The sequence below is a fragment of the Thermobia domestica genome, chromosome 5 (assembly GCF_964235325.1).
Source record: "Thermobia domestica chromosome 5, izTheDome1.hap1.1, whole genome shotgun sequence".
NCBI classification, from domain to species: domain Eukaryota; kingdom Metazoa; phylum Arthropoda; class Insecta; order Zygentoma; family Lepismatidae; genus Thermobia; species Thermobia domestica.
In genome coordinates, this window is record NC_137458.1 from 69,394,439 (window position 1) to 69,409,986 (window position 15,548).

Below are 15,548 nucleotides of genomic sequence, written 5' to 3' on the forward strand. Positions count from 1 at the left end.
CTGACCACGCCTGAGACTGATGTCCAAGTTGCCGTACCAATCACTATGATTTCCGCCAACTTGGTTACTGGAGAACTGCTGCCTTTTCCCAGGACACTCTTCGTCTGCCTACTCCATTTAGACCAATTCGGTAATGGTGGCCCTGCTGGTAGTGAATTATCACCGATATAGCTCTTAATTTCACTATAGCACGCAGTCCTCCCCATCCGAGACATAAGTGTCTTCGTAAAGGTGGTGTTTATCGAGGAGGATAAAGAAGGTAAACTTGTAATACATATCAAACTTAAATGTATAACTTTCCGTATGAGTTACTCCAATATTTCGTTTTTAGGTTATACATATCTTTAATAATTCCGGAAATTTCAAAAATCCAATTCACTATACCCTTGTTCTTCACTGTTACAAAAAATACTAATTCCACATTTTTTGGGTAAAAATTAGTTCTTATCTATCTATATATCTATCTATCTATCTATCTATATCTATCTATCTATCTATCTATCTATATATATATATATATATATATATATATATATATATATATATATATATATATATATATATATATATATATATATATATATATTCTATCAGATTGTGTCTGCATACTATCAGACTTTACACTGCCCATGAAAATATATTTTGAGGCTTAGTTATTAAAAATAGTGAATATTATGAATTTAAAACCTTTAGTTGAATTTTCAAAGTTCATGCAAGGAAAATTGGACGCCTAAATCTTAATAAGTTCCTGTTGTTACATTTACTGGGAGCGTAATATGGAGATGTAAAAGCTGCAAGGAAAACTATCCTCACCAGTGCTACCTACTATATTACACTGTACAATGATGTTACATAATGTAACTTTGTTTGTTTCGAATAATTACGGAATGTATGCATATATGTGCCTTTCCAGAGTATATCCAGAGTGCATGTGCATGTTTATTCTCATTTAACAGCGGAAATACGGAAGATAAGTGTGCTTCCATCTGTCGGTTTTCGTGCCGACTTAATTCAATATATTCTCACGCAACACCTTAACAGATCAACAGATGTCACTAGGCGAAGAGTTCCTTGCTGAGCTTCAAAAGCACACTCGATCCAGAAGGTTCGTGGTTCGTTGATTCGAGATTAACATGTGTACATAGAGTTGAAATCAAGGACTGTGCTGTTACTTTTGATTATTCTAAGTTGAAAGGAAACATATGCGTGCTTTTAACACCCTCAATTTTGTCTTATAGTTTTTGTGAAAGCAATGAAGCAGGAAAATGAATAATGATGAATTAAAATGGTGTCCAGGATGAATTAAAATGAATAATGATGAATTAAAATGGAATACATACAGCTTAAAACGAGACTTTATTGAGAACATGTACGAACATGATTGAATTTTGTCTACCACAGAAAGATGGAATTGAACTTGCGAAATGCTGCATCAGTTGTAAACTATCTTCACCTCAGTTAGTGTAGCCTTCATTTCAAAGTGCCTGTTTTAATTATTGGAGTAGGGGAATGGGAACTAGAGTTAGATTGGTATATTCCTCTTTTCACCTATCATTTCCAACAATGACCCAGGGGATTTCCGCCCGGGAGTACGAAAATTCTCTCCCGTTGCCCTACCGGAACTGGCAGAAATCAACTGTTTCCGGTTTTATCGCGGAACACCCAGGTTCGACTTCTGTTCAGAGCTCCTCAGGTTGTTCAAATCTCACGTTAAGCTGCAGAGACCCACTTCTCATACATACAGTGGCTCACAAAATTGATCGTGCACCCTACTATTTTTAAATATGAAAGCGTAAAGTCATTACTCGTCATAAAGTGTACATGTTTGCAGTTATTGAGGCAAAACTGATGTTTATGAGACCCATTTGTATGAGTATCGCACCTTCTTGTCCTCCATGTCTACAGTTGTTGGTGGATTTTCCAGATCCACGTACAAAAGACAGTCACAAAATTGATCATACACTTTACATTTAGCTCGTGTGAAAAGAAGGGGGGGACAAAAAAGCTGAAGGAATGACCACTGTGCTAGTAGGTTATCCACGTCCTTCTACGTGTTTTAGGTGAATGCAACACGAACAAAGTGCAGTAAAATGGCACCAAAAAGTGAAATTACACACTCTGGACGTAAATTATTAATTAAGCTAGCTATGGAGGACAAATCTTTAAGAACTATAGCCAAAGTAACGGGGAGAATGCATTCAACCATCCAGGCAGTTGTCAAAAGATTCAATTACAAGTCAGGATAAGAAATAAGGTTGGTCGAGGAAGAAAACATATATTGAGTGTAAGAGACGAACGAAGAATCATTTTAAAAATAAAAAGGATCCTTGTCAGAGTGTACCCAAACTGACTACAGAAGTTTCATCATCCATTGGGAGACCCCTTTCCACAGAAACAGAGAGAAGAACTTTAAGAACAGCTGGATTCAATGGTCGAGTTGCTAGGAGGAAGCCCTATATTTACAAGACGAATCAACGCAAAAGGTTTCAATTTGCTCTGGAACACAAGAAATGCTCCGAAGACTTTTGGAATAGCGTAATATTTAGTGATGACAGCAAACTTAATCTGTATGGATCCGATGGACACAAAATTATTTGGCGAAAACCTAATACAGAATTTAAGAGGTAACACACTAGACCAAAAGTAAAACATGGTAGAAAATTGGTCATGGTTTGGGGCTGCATGGAAGCTTCTGGCGTAGGAAAGCTACACTTTATTGAGGGAACAATGGACAAATGTGCATATCTCAACATATTGAAGACAAACTTGAAGTCTTGTGCAGAAAACTTAGGACTTGGACAGTTCTACAGATTTCAGTAGGACAACGACCTCAAGCATACCGCTTACATTATGCTATTGTACAACACACCAAAGATTGTTGTAATCCCTCCTCAATCACCAGATCTCAATCTCATAGAAAATCTATGCTGGGAATTAGAGAAGGATGTAGCAGCGCTAACCGAATAACGTGACAGAACTGAAGACGTTTCTGAAAGAGTGGTTCAAGATTACCCCTAGTGTTACAAAGAAGTTGGTACAATCAATGTCAAACCGACTAACCGAGGTGATAAAGAAGAAACGGGTTTGCAACTCGCTAATGAACTTTTCAAATATTTAAATGGACAAGGTGTACGAATAATTTTGTGACTCTTAATTTGTGTATGAAACTGTTTTGTTTCTACGTTTAAGGTCTGATTAAGTGTAAAGGAATGAAATAAATATATTTTGTTTATAAGATCCCTTCACATAATATATTTCAATTTCTTATAAGCTATGTAAAAGAGGTTATTTCTATTCATTTGTCTCTCAGCGCCAAGTGTACGATCAATTTCGAGAGCTACTGTATATCCTCGGTACTGTTAAGGGGGAAGCTTAAACTCCAATCCAACTAAACTAGTGAATTTTATTTTCGAAATAAAAGCTGCGAACTCGACGCATAATATTGATTTATAATCTTTATTTTAGTCATTGGTTACATTGTTGAGGCAAAATAGTCAAATTAATAGCTGTCAGTATAAGTTATTGTCTTAATTACGTAGCAATCTTGTGATTCAAAGTTTGTGTTTGGATCCTGGAGAAAGTAACAGGATTTTGGGTTGCACAATGATTGTTGCAAAGCTGATTGATTATACCAGAAGAGCATCAACAGACGCTTAAATGATAAATTCATTGTAATTGTCTCACTATATTGGGTTTGTTCAAATTGTGAACAGTTTGAATCGATGTTCGATAATAAATTATGAGATGCCACAGTCATAGGTTCTGGCCATTCTATCAATCTATATGATTTAATTTCTCTCGTATTTGAGGAATAAAAAAATGACAGAGATAGTGGGACAACACGTTTCCTAATATGCAATTTGTAGGCAATTATTTCTTGGTTTAGAGTTCTAACACCTCTTTCAGCACTGATTATATATGAAACGTAGATCTACTGCTTAACGTGAGGCTACATAAGCTCCAACTGGGAGTCGAAGCTGGATCATCGAAGCCAAAAGTTCGTACAGTAACTATATGGCTACGAGGAAACTCTACAATTTGCATGGAGTTTTATTCAAGATAATGATAGGAACACAGAAAGAAATGTTATTCTGTTTCCTCAATATAATTCCAACCGAAATTGGTGTACTGCTTCCGCATCAATTTTAGATGTCACCTGTGACTAAAACTGTGACCTGGGCACGGACGATATGGCAACTTCCACGTCTTTACAGTTAGTATTAAAACGTTGCCCCTCTAGTTCAGAAGTGGCAGTCAATAATGGGCGTCAGGTTAGGACTATAAAGTGACTAATCCAGACTCTCTCAACCGTTGTTCAGTAGATAGTTGACAGTTGCTGCTATATTGTGTGGTTTCGCATTGTCATGTAGCACTTCCTTGAAAACAGCACGACTAACTGTTACGTGTTCTCCATTTGACCAACACTTCTGGTCTCTATGCCCGTTAAGCACGCACTCCTCTGTACTTACTTTCATTCACAAAACACTACATTTGGCGCTTCAAAACAAAACAAACAAACAAACAAAAAAGGAATACATCTGCATTGTCGTAGTATATTCGAAAATTCATATTATGGTTATAGATTTATTAGAAAAACAACCAAAAACAGTTTTCGATCATCCTTCGTATTAGTTATAAAGTTATATATATATATATATATATATATATATATATATATATAAAATCTGAGATATGAGATTGGCGAGACATCGTTGAGCCAATATGAGCTTTAAACTGCGAGATATCGGCGAAAGTTTATGAAATTTAGAATTGATATCTTATCAAATCAAAATATTGCAAATTTAGAATAACGTCACCCTTGACTTATTCCATCCATTACTTTACACAATAGTTAAGTAAAGTGTTTGTTGGCTTGTTATTACCTTCCAGTATTAAAATTAATTGAAAACCATATTATGGAATGATACACCCATACCTACTTAAGACTTATGTTACTTCTTTATAGGTTTTCTTACGGAAACATCATCATACAATTCGAATTTACGCTATAATAAAAGACAAAATGTTACTGCTTTTTGTAACATGATTTTTATTATAAATGACAAGCAATAGTATTGCTTTTTCACAGGAAATTATTTTGAGCTGCCACCAGGCTGATGTGACAGAAAAGAGAACAGGAATTGGTTGACAAAGAGCGGAAACTTCAGCAGAATAATTTAGTTGACGAATAAGGGTTTGGAATTCAAGTAAGCCTCTTTGAAGATTTGGAAAAGAATGCATTTATTGGTACTTTGATCTAAATATGAGTTAAAACTTCTTTTTGCTAGTTTATTTCCTGAATTTTGATCCTACTTTACAACGACACATATCGCAGATCATAAAGTAACATTAACGATTTCTGTTCTGCAAATAACTAGTTAAACACCAACATTAAACATTAATAGATTTCAACAAGTTTAAAACACCTATTCTTCCTCTTTTGTTGATTGGAAATTTTGTGAGAATGTGTTATGCTAGAATATTTTCTCCAGGGGGAGGAGGAAGCAAAATGTGAGGGGGCTGCACTTGAACTCTATTTGCTAAACGACGTACCATGGATACGAGTGACATACATTCGCAATTTAATATATGTTTGCTTCGGAAGAAAGGGGGCGGTTGGTCAATTCCGGGTTAGCTAAACAACCCCGGAAATATCACTGGAAATATCAGCCTTTTCACTATGTCGCTAACAAGACGACAGTAGAAGGTGTGATTAGTGAAATAGCAAACGAAAACTGCCTCTACGGCCTATGAAACCTGGAGAGTCAATGCCGCATTCACAAAAGCTCTTCATTGACTTCTATCCTTAATCCAACTAGATCCAGTTGCTACTTTATATTCGAATTATTCTACGGCGGTATTTCACCAATTTCAAGAGTATACTTATGTTTCTCTATTTTCACTTATTGCACCAAAGAGATCAAGTCAAGAATTGCCGTAATCAAAGAGGCATTCAACAAAGAAAATATCCTTAGCCTAACTAGCAGGAAAAAGTTGGCCAAGTGCTATATATGAAGTACTGGACTGTATGGTTTGGAGACTTGGACATTACGGAACTTATTTAGAGAATTTCGAAGTGTGGTGTTGGAGGAAGATGAAGAAGATAAAATGAACAGAAAGAGTAATAAATGAATATATTTTAAAACGGGTAGGAGAGAAGAGGACACTTTTATTCAGCTTCCTCCACAGGAAGGCTTATTGAATTGGACACATCTTGCAAAGAGATTGCCTTCTTTATTACGTCAAAGAGGAGGAAATGGAAGAAAAGTGAGGAGTAGGAAGAAGGAGAACACAGCTGATCGATAATTCGGAAAATAGAAGAAAATATTGGGGTTAAAGAGAAAATGGAAAGAAACATTAACAGGTCCGAACCTAAAACAGAAAAAGTTAATTAGTCCCAGGATCTACCGACAGGCAGAATATTTATTAATAAGAAAAATCTGAGACTTCACTCGAATATTAGGTCTTCCTTTACAAAAGCTATTTTAGGGAGTGTTTTATTTCTCAGTATCATTTTTTTTATGATTGCTCCAATTACCTGGACTACTGTTTATCCAGATTGTGTCCAGAACTATACAATATTGATAATAGGAGTTTCACTGTAATAGCTCATGTTATTAATGATTAACTTTAACAAGTAATCTTCATCAATTTCTTTTTATTGATTTTCAGGATACATGTCCAAGATAGCAAAGATGAAGAAACGAAAGGAATTAGTTTAGTGTTCGAACGAATTGAGAGAAGAGATCGTGGCAAGTATTGGTGCACTGCCAAAGTAGGTGGAGAAAATGTTTCGGTATCGTTCGATCTAGTTGTTATCAGTAAGTATATCATATACAATTGATAATATTGTACATTAGCTGTTTAAAGATTATTTAGGCACTGTCATGCTTTCCATCGTGTATATTATCAGACAATTTTTTAAAATTATATGATCTTAAGTTGTACTTGCTGTCTTCCAAGAAAGCAAATGCAAAAACTTTGTGCAGTAGGCATTTTTGCCGATCCCAAACGTTTCAGCATTCTTGCCAATTTGATGTAGAGAACAGAACCCAAACAACCCCTCCAGGGCTTCTAACCCGTTCCTACTACTACTACTACTACATTAGCTGTAGATCTATATAGTACAAGGGCAAACTTACTACTACTACATTTGCTGTGGATCTATATAGTACAAGGGAAAACTTATTTTAATGAAAGAAGTTTAATGAAAATTTAAAAAAAAATAATCGTTAAATCACTTTTTGAATATTATTTTTAATCTTATTTTAACGAAAGGAGTGTTATAAAAAATTTTTAAAAATAGTAAAAAAAAAAAAAAACTGTCCGGGGGCAGGGTTTGTACCCACGCCAAAAACGATCTTCCTTACTAGCATGTTGCGCTAGCCTACTCGGCTATCAAAGCCGACAACTTTTGCCCTTTGTGCTATATGTAGATCATGATTCGTGATATCGTATCTGTATCGGCCAATCAGATCAGAGGATATCTGAAACGTTTGGGATCAGCAAATATGCGTGCAGTAGCATGAATACCTTAAGTATCAGTATATTTATAAAGTTATTCACTCTTCATCTCATTTAACACCTGTGTAAGATGTTATATTTAAAGTTGTGAATATAATCCATTTCAACTACATAAGTATGCGGGTCGTTCAATATACAGGAAGTTTCTCTAAGCTGTAAAATATTTATTTTTAAGATTAATTTGTAAACTATACATACATGTGTAGGCAGGTCCTTCCTCACGTCTCCACATAATCCCAGTTGATATTCAAGCATTTGTTTTACTATTTCATCAATTTATCCAAACCTTCGCAGAAAATAAGAGCTCTGGCTATTTAGCACTGTCCGCACATTCCGCTTAAGTTCTTCATCACAAGTTGACAAGAGACCAGGTCACTAAAGTCGAATCTGAACTCTTCATCAGAGAAACGTAATTCGACATAAGCAACCTGGGCTCTTGTTCTTGACGATAACGCCCACTCCCGCTCAGCACGTAAGCAGAACACAGAATCGAAGAATGAGGATGGAAATGACTGTCCCACTCCCCATACAGCCTCAGTTTAGCACCGAGTTACTTCCATCTACTTCCGGTGTTAAAGTCTGCATTTGCAAATTGAACGTTTCGAAACAGATGAAGAAGTAAAACGGAATGTGAAGAGAGTGTTAAATAGCCAGAGCCCTGATTTTTTTTAAAGGGTTTCGACAAATTGGTTCAACGGTGAGACAAATGGCTGACTCTCATTAGAGATTATGTGGAGAGGTGAGCAAGGACACATCTAGATGCGAATGTACACAGGGTGGTCCAAATGTAGGTATACAGTCCTACAAACTATGACTTTTAGTTTATTAAGATAATTAGTTTAATTGCTTCTGTTTGTTCCAAACTTAATGTATGAGTGAAAAGAGCTTAAAAACAAATAATAAAGAAACTGTAAGTCACTACTTGTATGGATAACAATAAGTAAATTATATAAAATGCCGTGAACCAGTCAGTACGGAACTGAATACCTACTTTTGAGCCACCCTGTTGTTTATTCAGGGCTATAGAAACAAAATCGCTAAACAAAAAAATGTTCAACAATTCTGGAACATAAGTCAGTCACTTTTCTTTCGTCTCCTGACAAAATTTAAAAATGAATTTAACAGGTTTCGCTTCTATACCCTTGAAATGTATCTTAAAAATAAATATTTTACAGCTTACTTTACTTACATGCAACACTTCCCAAGTGCAACACTTCGATTTTGATATTTGCCAGATACATTCTACACAAAAATAAACAAAAACGGTTTTAGATGGCAAAAGCCCCCACCCAAATTTTTGAAAGTCGATGCCCGAAAGGCAAGAAGGAGTGGACCGAAGTGAATGAAATTGTGCACAAATAATGTAGACGTAAAATGAGGGAATACGTGTTTTCCGTTTTTCTGGAATAAACAGTTGCGTGGGTACGGACCCCTCCAGACCTTTTATCACGGAATATCAAATGTGCTAAAAACAGTATGTCAGAAGTGCCTAACGGACAAATTGCCATGAAACTTGTGTAAAGACAATACGCAAAAATAAATAAATAAATAAATAAATAAACGATACGGGTTCTGTACTTTCCGCAAAAAAAAAACGTATTTAGGGGACAAAAGTAAACACCCAAAATTTTGAAAATTGACGCCCCAAAGACAAGAAGAAATGGACCTACGTGAATGAAATTCTGCACAGATATTGTAAACGTAAAATGTGGGAATGCGTGTTTAGTATTTTCCTGGAATAATAAAATTTAATATTCTGCAGTAATATTTACTTTCTTTCGGAGGGGACCTTGGGATTCATACAATTTCTCCGCACAAACTAAAAAACACATGTTCATATTTTGTGTATTGTCTCTTAACACAGTTTTCTTGCAACTCTTCATGTTATTTAGGCACTTTGGAGGTATACTTATTATCACTTTAGATATTTTATAATCAAAGATTCGGAAGGGTCTGTGCCCCACTCGCCTTTTTTTTTTTTTTTTTTTTTTTTTTTTTTTTTTTAAGGAAAATACGAAACACGTATTCTCTCATTTTAAGTCTACAATATCTGTGCACAATTTCATTCACTTCGGATCACTGTTTGCCTTTCGGGTGTGAACTTTCAAAATTTTGGGTAGGGACTTTTGCCCTCCTAAAACCGTTTCTCCGCACAAAGTAAAAGACACGTATTCGTTTATTTTTTATGTATTGTTCCTACACAGAGTTTTGTTGCAATTCTTCGTGCCCTTTAGGCACCTCTGACAAACTGTTATTAGCACTCTTGATATTTCGTGATCAAACGTTTGGTGGAGTCCGTGCCCCACTCAGCGTTTTTTTTTTTTTTTTCTCTGGAAAATACGAAACATGTATTCTCTCATTTTACGTCTACAATATCTGTGCCCAATTTCATTCACTTCGGTCCATTTCTTCTTGCCTTTCGGGCGTCAACTTTCGAAATTTTGAGTGAGAACTTCTGCCTCCAAAAACCGTTTTTTCCGCAGGAAATACAAAATATATATTCGTTTATTTCATGTGTAGTATCTACCTGGTAAATTTTTATCAAAATCGGAGTGTTACTTACACTTGGGAAGTGTTACATGTATCGTACAAGCCATGTATTTTAATTACATTAAATTTATTTCGTATTATCTTCTCATAGAAATGTACTTATATGTTCTTAGTAAACATACTGTTCAGTCATTATATCTAATTCTTTTTTTATAATAAGGATTGTCTCAATAGTACAGCTTGATCAATTGTTATTTATATAATGTTTTAAATTAGATAAAATTATAGTAAAGCATCTTTTAAAACATCTTTAATTAGAATTAAATTATTTATATACTTATTAATAATTGTTTATATGATAGAAGTAGCTGATGTTTTAATAGATAATAAGGTTTTCGTCATCCCTAATTTCTTTAAAACATATTTCCAAGTCTTCTAGAGGATTCTTTTTTGTTGTTTTATAAATTTAGGCTTCCTTTGTCTTAAAATTAATCTTGATTAGGTTATAGCGTTTTTTACTCATTTTTGTATTAAAGATGATATATAACGAATTATGGAATAATTAGATGAATAGGTAATCAAAAAATCCCGTGTAAAACTACTAAAATCCGCACACAACACTAAATCCACACAACTCGTCCCGTTATTTTTTAATTTTTCAGTTAAAATCCTTTCATTTTTTTGTGTTTATTATTAGATTAATGCAAATATATATGATAATAGGTGACCAGTTAACCATATAGATTGTACACATTGGTTTTCTATAAAAACGATGGAATGATAAATTTCATTTCTCTAACTTGAAAGTGGACTACATCACAAAAGGTTTCCAGGCTAATGGCGTTTCTGGTTTATTTTAGAGATATCGAAGACATTTGGTAGCGATAGAGTGTGAGTTGTGTCGTGCTGAACTCATGTCAACGTGTTATATACATTGTCCGTAGCTTCTGTCATTTATGTGACATATAGGGATTTGCAAGTTAGATAACATATATTCCAGTGATAAGTCGTATTTCTAATTCAATAGATACATAAACGTTCCATACAATAGATATTAGTCTACAAACTATCAACACGAGCTACATGAAATCTATCATATTCAGAAAAAAAATAGTATGGATTTTGTATGGGAATTAAGAATAATATAAACCATCTGTCTTTCTCCAAACGGCATTGAATAGCCAACTCGTATAAGAATTATAATGTAGTTACGTTTTTTTTTTTTGTTTTTTTTTCTTTTATGAAAGTTGAGGAACATGAAAAATTTACAATAGGAAACAAATCATGTGATACGTATTTCATGGCACCTTCATGTATCTGGCAATGCTTTTCTTCATCTTTCAAAACTCTGATTTCTCAAGATTTGTAGTCCCAAAATCTCCGGATATATTACCTGCCGATTTAATTTTTATTAAGATATTTAAAAAAAAAAAAAGTGTGTGTTTCGAAATAATTGCAAGAAAACTTGTCAACATCAACTGTTAAGCTCAACAAAAAGTGTCCTCAGGCTTGGTAAACAGAACTTTCACTTGCATTCAAGCTGCAAGCAGGAAATTAGCATTTTTAATACCTTTTGTAAAATGTGTTATGGTCGATCCAACATTTGTGGTTATAATTATAAATTTCATGGAGGAATCTCAAGTAATTGCCACGGAGCCGTTATTGTGACGGGGACAAATAGCCACGATGCTCACGCCTCCGTCATTCCCTACATTTAATCAACCAATCAACATCTGTTTGATGTACGAAATATATTATAGTGTTCAACTTGCATGTCTGTCACTTCTGATAAACTACTGTAGATCAAGTATAATTTACTTAGGTAGAGAAGAGTATATTCACTATATTAATATTACACCATATAATTTCATTTTTTTAAATTTTTAAATATAATTGAACAACAGTAGATCTATTTTTTTTATCATAACAGTTTTAAACTAAAAATTATTTTAAAAATTCCATTGATTAATTTCCACATATTAATCAATTGTTAGTACGAGTAAATCAATTCAGTTCTACTTACTAATTCTTAAATTTCTTGACCTAGTTTACTTGAAAAATTAACCGAATTTTAATTAGTTTTAAATCATATATATGTCTCTTCCAGTATTCAAAGATGTACATATAATCCTGTGTTATGTAATTTACTTTTTTTAAAAAAAATCAGTCACGATCATATCATATGTTCCTAGCTAATATAATTTCTCTATTTATAAATGTTTCAAATACAGATCTATGTCCATTTTACCCTGAAACAATGTACCAAAAATAAATTTTAAAATGTCTCAAATTGTGGAGCCTACATGCTTTTTAAAAAGTACGAGTGTGGATCGAAAAGTAATGCCTCCTGTGACATAAAAAATATATCAATGAATATATAACAACAAAGGGTATTGCAGATCATAGCCTGAGCTGTTCTCAACAGAAAACTACTGTTCAACATAGTCTACATGATTTTGAACACATTTGCACCATCATCGAACCCAGGAATCAAAACCATTTTGGAAAAATTCAGGAGTTTGCTTCTTGACCCAGGATGTTAAAACTGTTTTAACTTCATCCAAATCACTGAATCTGAAACCATGTAGATCTTCTTTGATAGGTCCAAACAGGTAAATGTCAGAAAGAGCCAAATCAAGGCTGTAGGGTGGGTGAGGCAGTACTGACCAACCCTGTCCCCTCGAATTAATTCATCAGCACGTTCTCGATTTGCATCGTTGTCTGATGTTGTCTGTTGGTCGCTTCTTGGTTTATCTGCAATTTCTGTTCCTCCGTTTCGAAACTTCTCCACCCAACGTTGCACATTGCTGATGTCCATTACAGTTCCCATAAACAGTTTTCAAGCAATTGTGAATTTACTTAGATGGACAACCTTCTTTTGCCAGAAATTCAATGATGGCTCTTTCTTCTAACTTCGGATCCGTGGTTCTAATTAGTCAATCTGAAAAAGAAAAGACTATATTAGTAAAGTAAGATTATCTGGATAATATCATGTATAGCTGCAATAGAGACAACATCATAGCGAGGAAGGCATTACTTTTTGATCCACCCTCGTATTTAATAGCGTTTTTTTTTTTTTTTTACGTATATGCAGTGTCATGGTTAGATATGAAGTGCGCATCACTTTAAAATTTTGAAAGTGGCGCAATTAGGATTTTATGCTCACTAGTTGTTTCCCTCAAGCCTTCAGCTCGTCTAAAACTTACCTACGCTATAATGACATCTCTTAGCGTCAGGTAGGTAGCAGCACAACTAATGACAAGTATTAGTAGCTTGATTGTGATCTATTAGCAATTAGCGTGACTGACAACTTTGAGACTTTACTGTAATAAGGATAGATTACTCTTGAAAATAATATATTTTGTTATGAAAGTACTAGAACTTAACGAAGGTATTGTTAGCAAGTTCAATGATAGACTTCAATAGACACTCACTTCCTCTCCTTTAGTGGGAAATATCTCATCCAAAATTAAGCATTTTAATATTTAGAACAGTTGTAATTACAAATCTTATAGACTCACCGCCTTATGGTTTTACTAGCGATACATTCAGTAAATATGGACCTGTATGTAAGGTAGTTGACAGAGAATTGGTATTTCTTATATTATATAATAAACTAGCTGAAATACCCATTTTTCGCATGGGGGCTGTATTTGGAAGTCAACGCCTATGGAAGTATCACCATTCAGATCAGCGACCGCGAAAACTATGGATTTGACACTAATATTGGTCATTTTGGATTATTTTTACTTATCTCGCCCTTCCCTGAGACCCCCTGGATAGAATTTTGAAAAAACGGTTCGTCTTGGTCTGGGGCCTGGACCAAGGTACCCATGACCAAAATTTGATAACTCTAGGACCACTTGTTTGGTCCCCAGGTCGGTCTCGGTAAACGCCCCCTTCCTCCGAGACCTCTCGTACGAATTTTGAAAAGAAAAAACGCTTCGTCTTGATCTGGGGCCTGAACCAAGGTACCTGTGACCAAAATTTGGTAACTCTCGGTCTACTCGTCTGGTTCCCAGGCCGCACACAGACAGACAGACACACACAGAGAGACAAACAAATTCTTTATTTTATTTGTAATAGATACAAAATTAGGCTTGTCTCAATTTTTCTTGGAAAAGTATGAGAGATGTTTACGTAAGTTATATTTTTAATACAAAGCTTTATTTTCTTTCTTATCTTTCAACAGAGCCTATAAATTTCGTGGATACACCAGCAGTGCAAGAAGCAGATGAGGGACAGGACCAAGTAATCCTGAAATGTGCTGCGGAAGGCGATCCTTTGCCAGCGATTAGATGGTTTAGAAATGGGAAGCAAATACAAGGTATGATATACTAAAGCAAAACGTAGAGCATTTATATAAATTAATAAACATTCATATACGGAATTGTGATGAATCAACTACATCAAATGTATAGAAAATGCTAGTTTGAAATATGTTTTTCATTGTTCTTTACTAAAACTCCATAATACTCTAAGAAATAATCATTTCAAGACTCATTTTACCTTAAATTGTTTTTCTTATTCCCATTTCATTCATGTATTTCTGAAACACTTTTTATCTGTATTGTATCTTATATATAAAACTGAACGTATGCATGTTTTTTGTATGATCTGCTGTACAAATCTATACTTTTGGCTTGACATATTTTCAGGTAATTGTAGAGAAGAGCCCATAGATTATTTAGAATTAGAATCACATATAAAGCTGAACAGGGCAATAACTTGTGGAGGGACAAGGAGCAACTGCCCCAGGGAAACTCCCCACCGTTCGAGGGGGTTCCATTTTAAGACAAAATTTTCTTACTTCATATACGATACGAACATGAAATTATAAATGAATCATCAAACAGGTTCACTACACTACATAAACAAAACAGCACACAAAAGGTAAATAAAACAAAAATGAGTCGTGGGCCCATTTCAGTAAAAAATTGTCTACTATTAGGGGCCCTAGATATAATATTTATTCGTATGGCATTGAGATTTGTGAATAATGTCCCCTTAATTAATTTGCCATGTATGGAACGGGCCCAGGGGCTTAACTAACGGCCCCGCAGACCTTACCGTGCGGGAGGGCCCACGGGCTCCGGGGAGACCATAAAGATAAGAGAAAAATGGAATGAGAGGCTCAAGAATTAGAAAAACAACTTTTTTAGGGGGCCCAAATACGCGTATTAAAGCTTCCTCCCGAGAAAAAATTTAAGTTACGGCGCTGAAGCTGAAACCACACCTTAGGCTTGGTATACTTCTAGGAAACTATAGGAAAGAGACCTAGGTTATTTAAAATAGAATTATACATAGTATAAAAGTTGAAGCCTCACCATTGGCTTGGCATACTTCTAGGTAATTATAGGAAAAAGATCGTAGATTATTTAGAGTTAAAAGTATATATGCCTTAGCTACATCATAGGGTTTGACATACTTCTAGGCAATTATAGGAAAGAGACATAGGTTATTTAGATTTAGAATCCGGATATTTTTTGGCATACTTCTAGGTAACTATAAGGAAGCGAACATACACTATTAGA

At 34.7% G+C, this 15,548-nt stretch overlaps 1 protein-coding gene across 1 annotated transcript in view; it reads left to right on the plus strand.

Annotated features, from left to right (window-relative positions):
• Positions 1-15,548, plus strand: part of LOC145685123 (limbic system-associated membrane protein-like) — a 59,785-nt gene that overhangs the window by 21,534 nt on the left and 22,703 nt on the right. The window contains exons 3-4 of the mRNA XM_081757472.1: positions 6,673-6,821; positions 14,207-14,341. Coding sequence (XP_081613598.1) covers positions 6,673-6,821; positions 14,207-14,341 — 284 coding nt within the window. The remainder of the gene's footprint in view (positions 1-6,672; positions 6,822-14,206; positions 14,342-15,548) is intronic.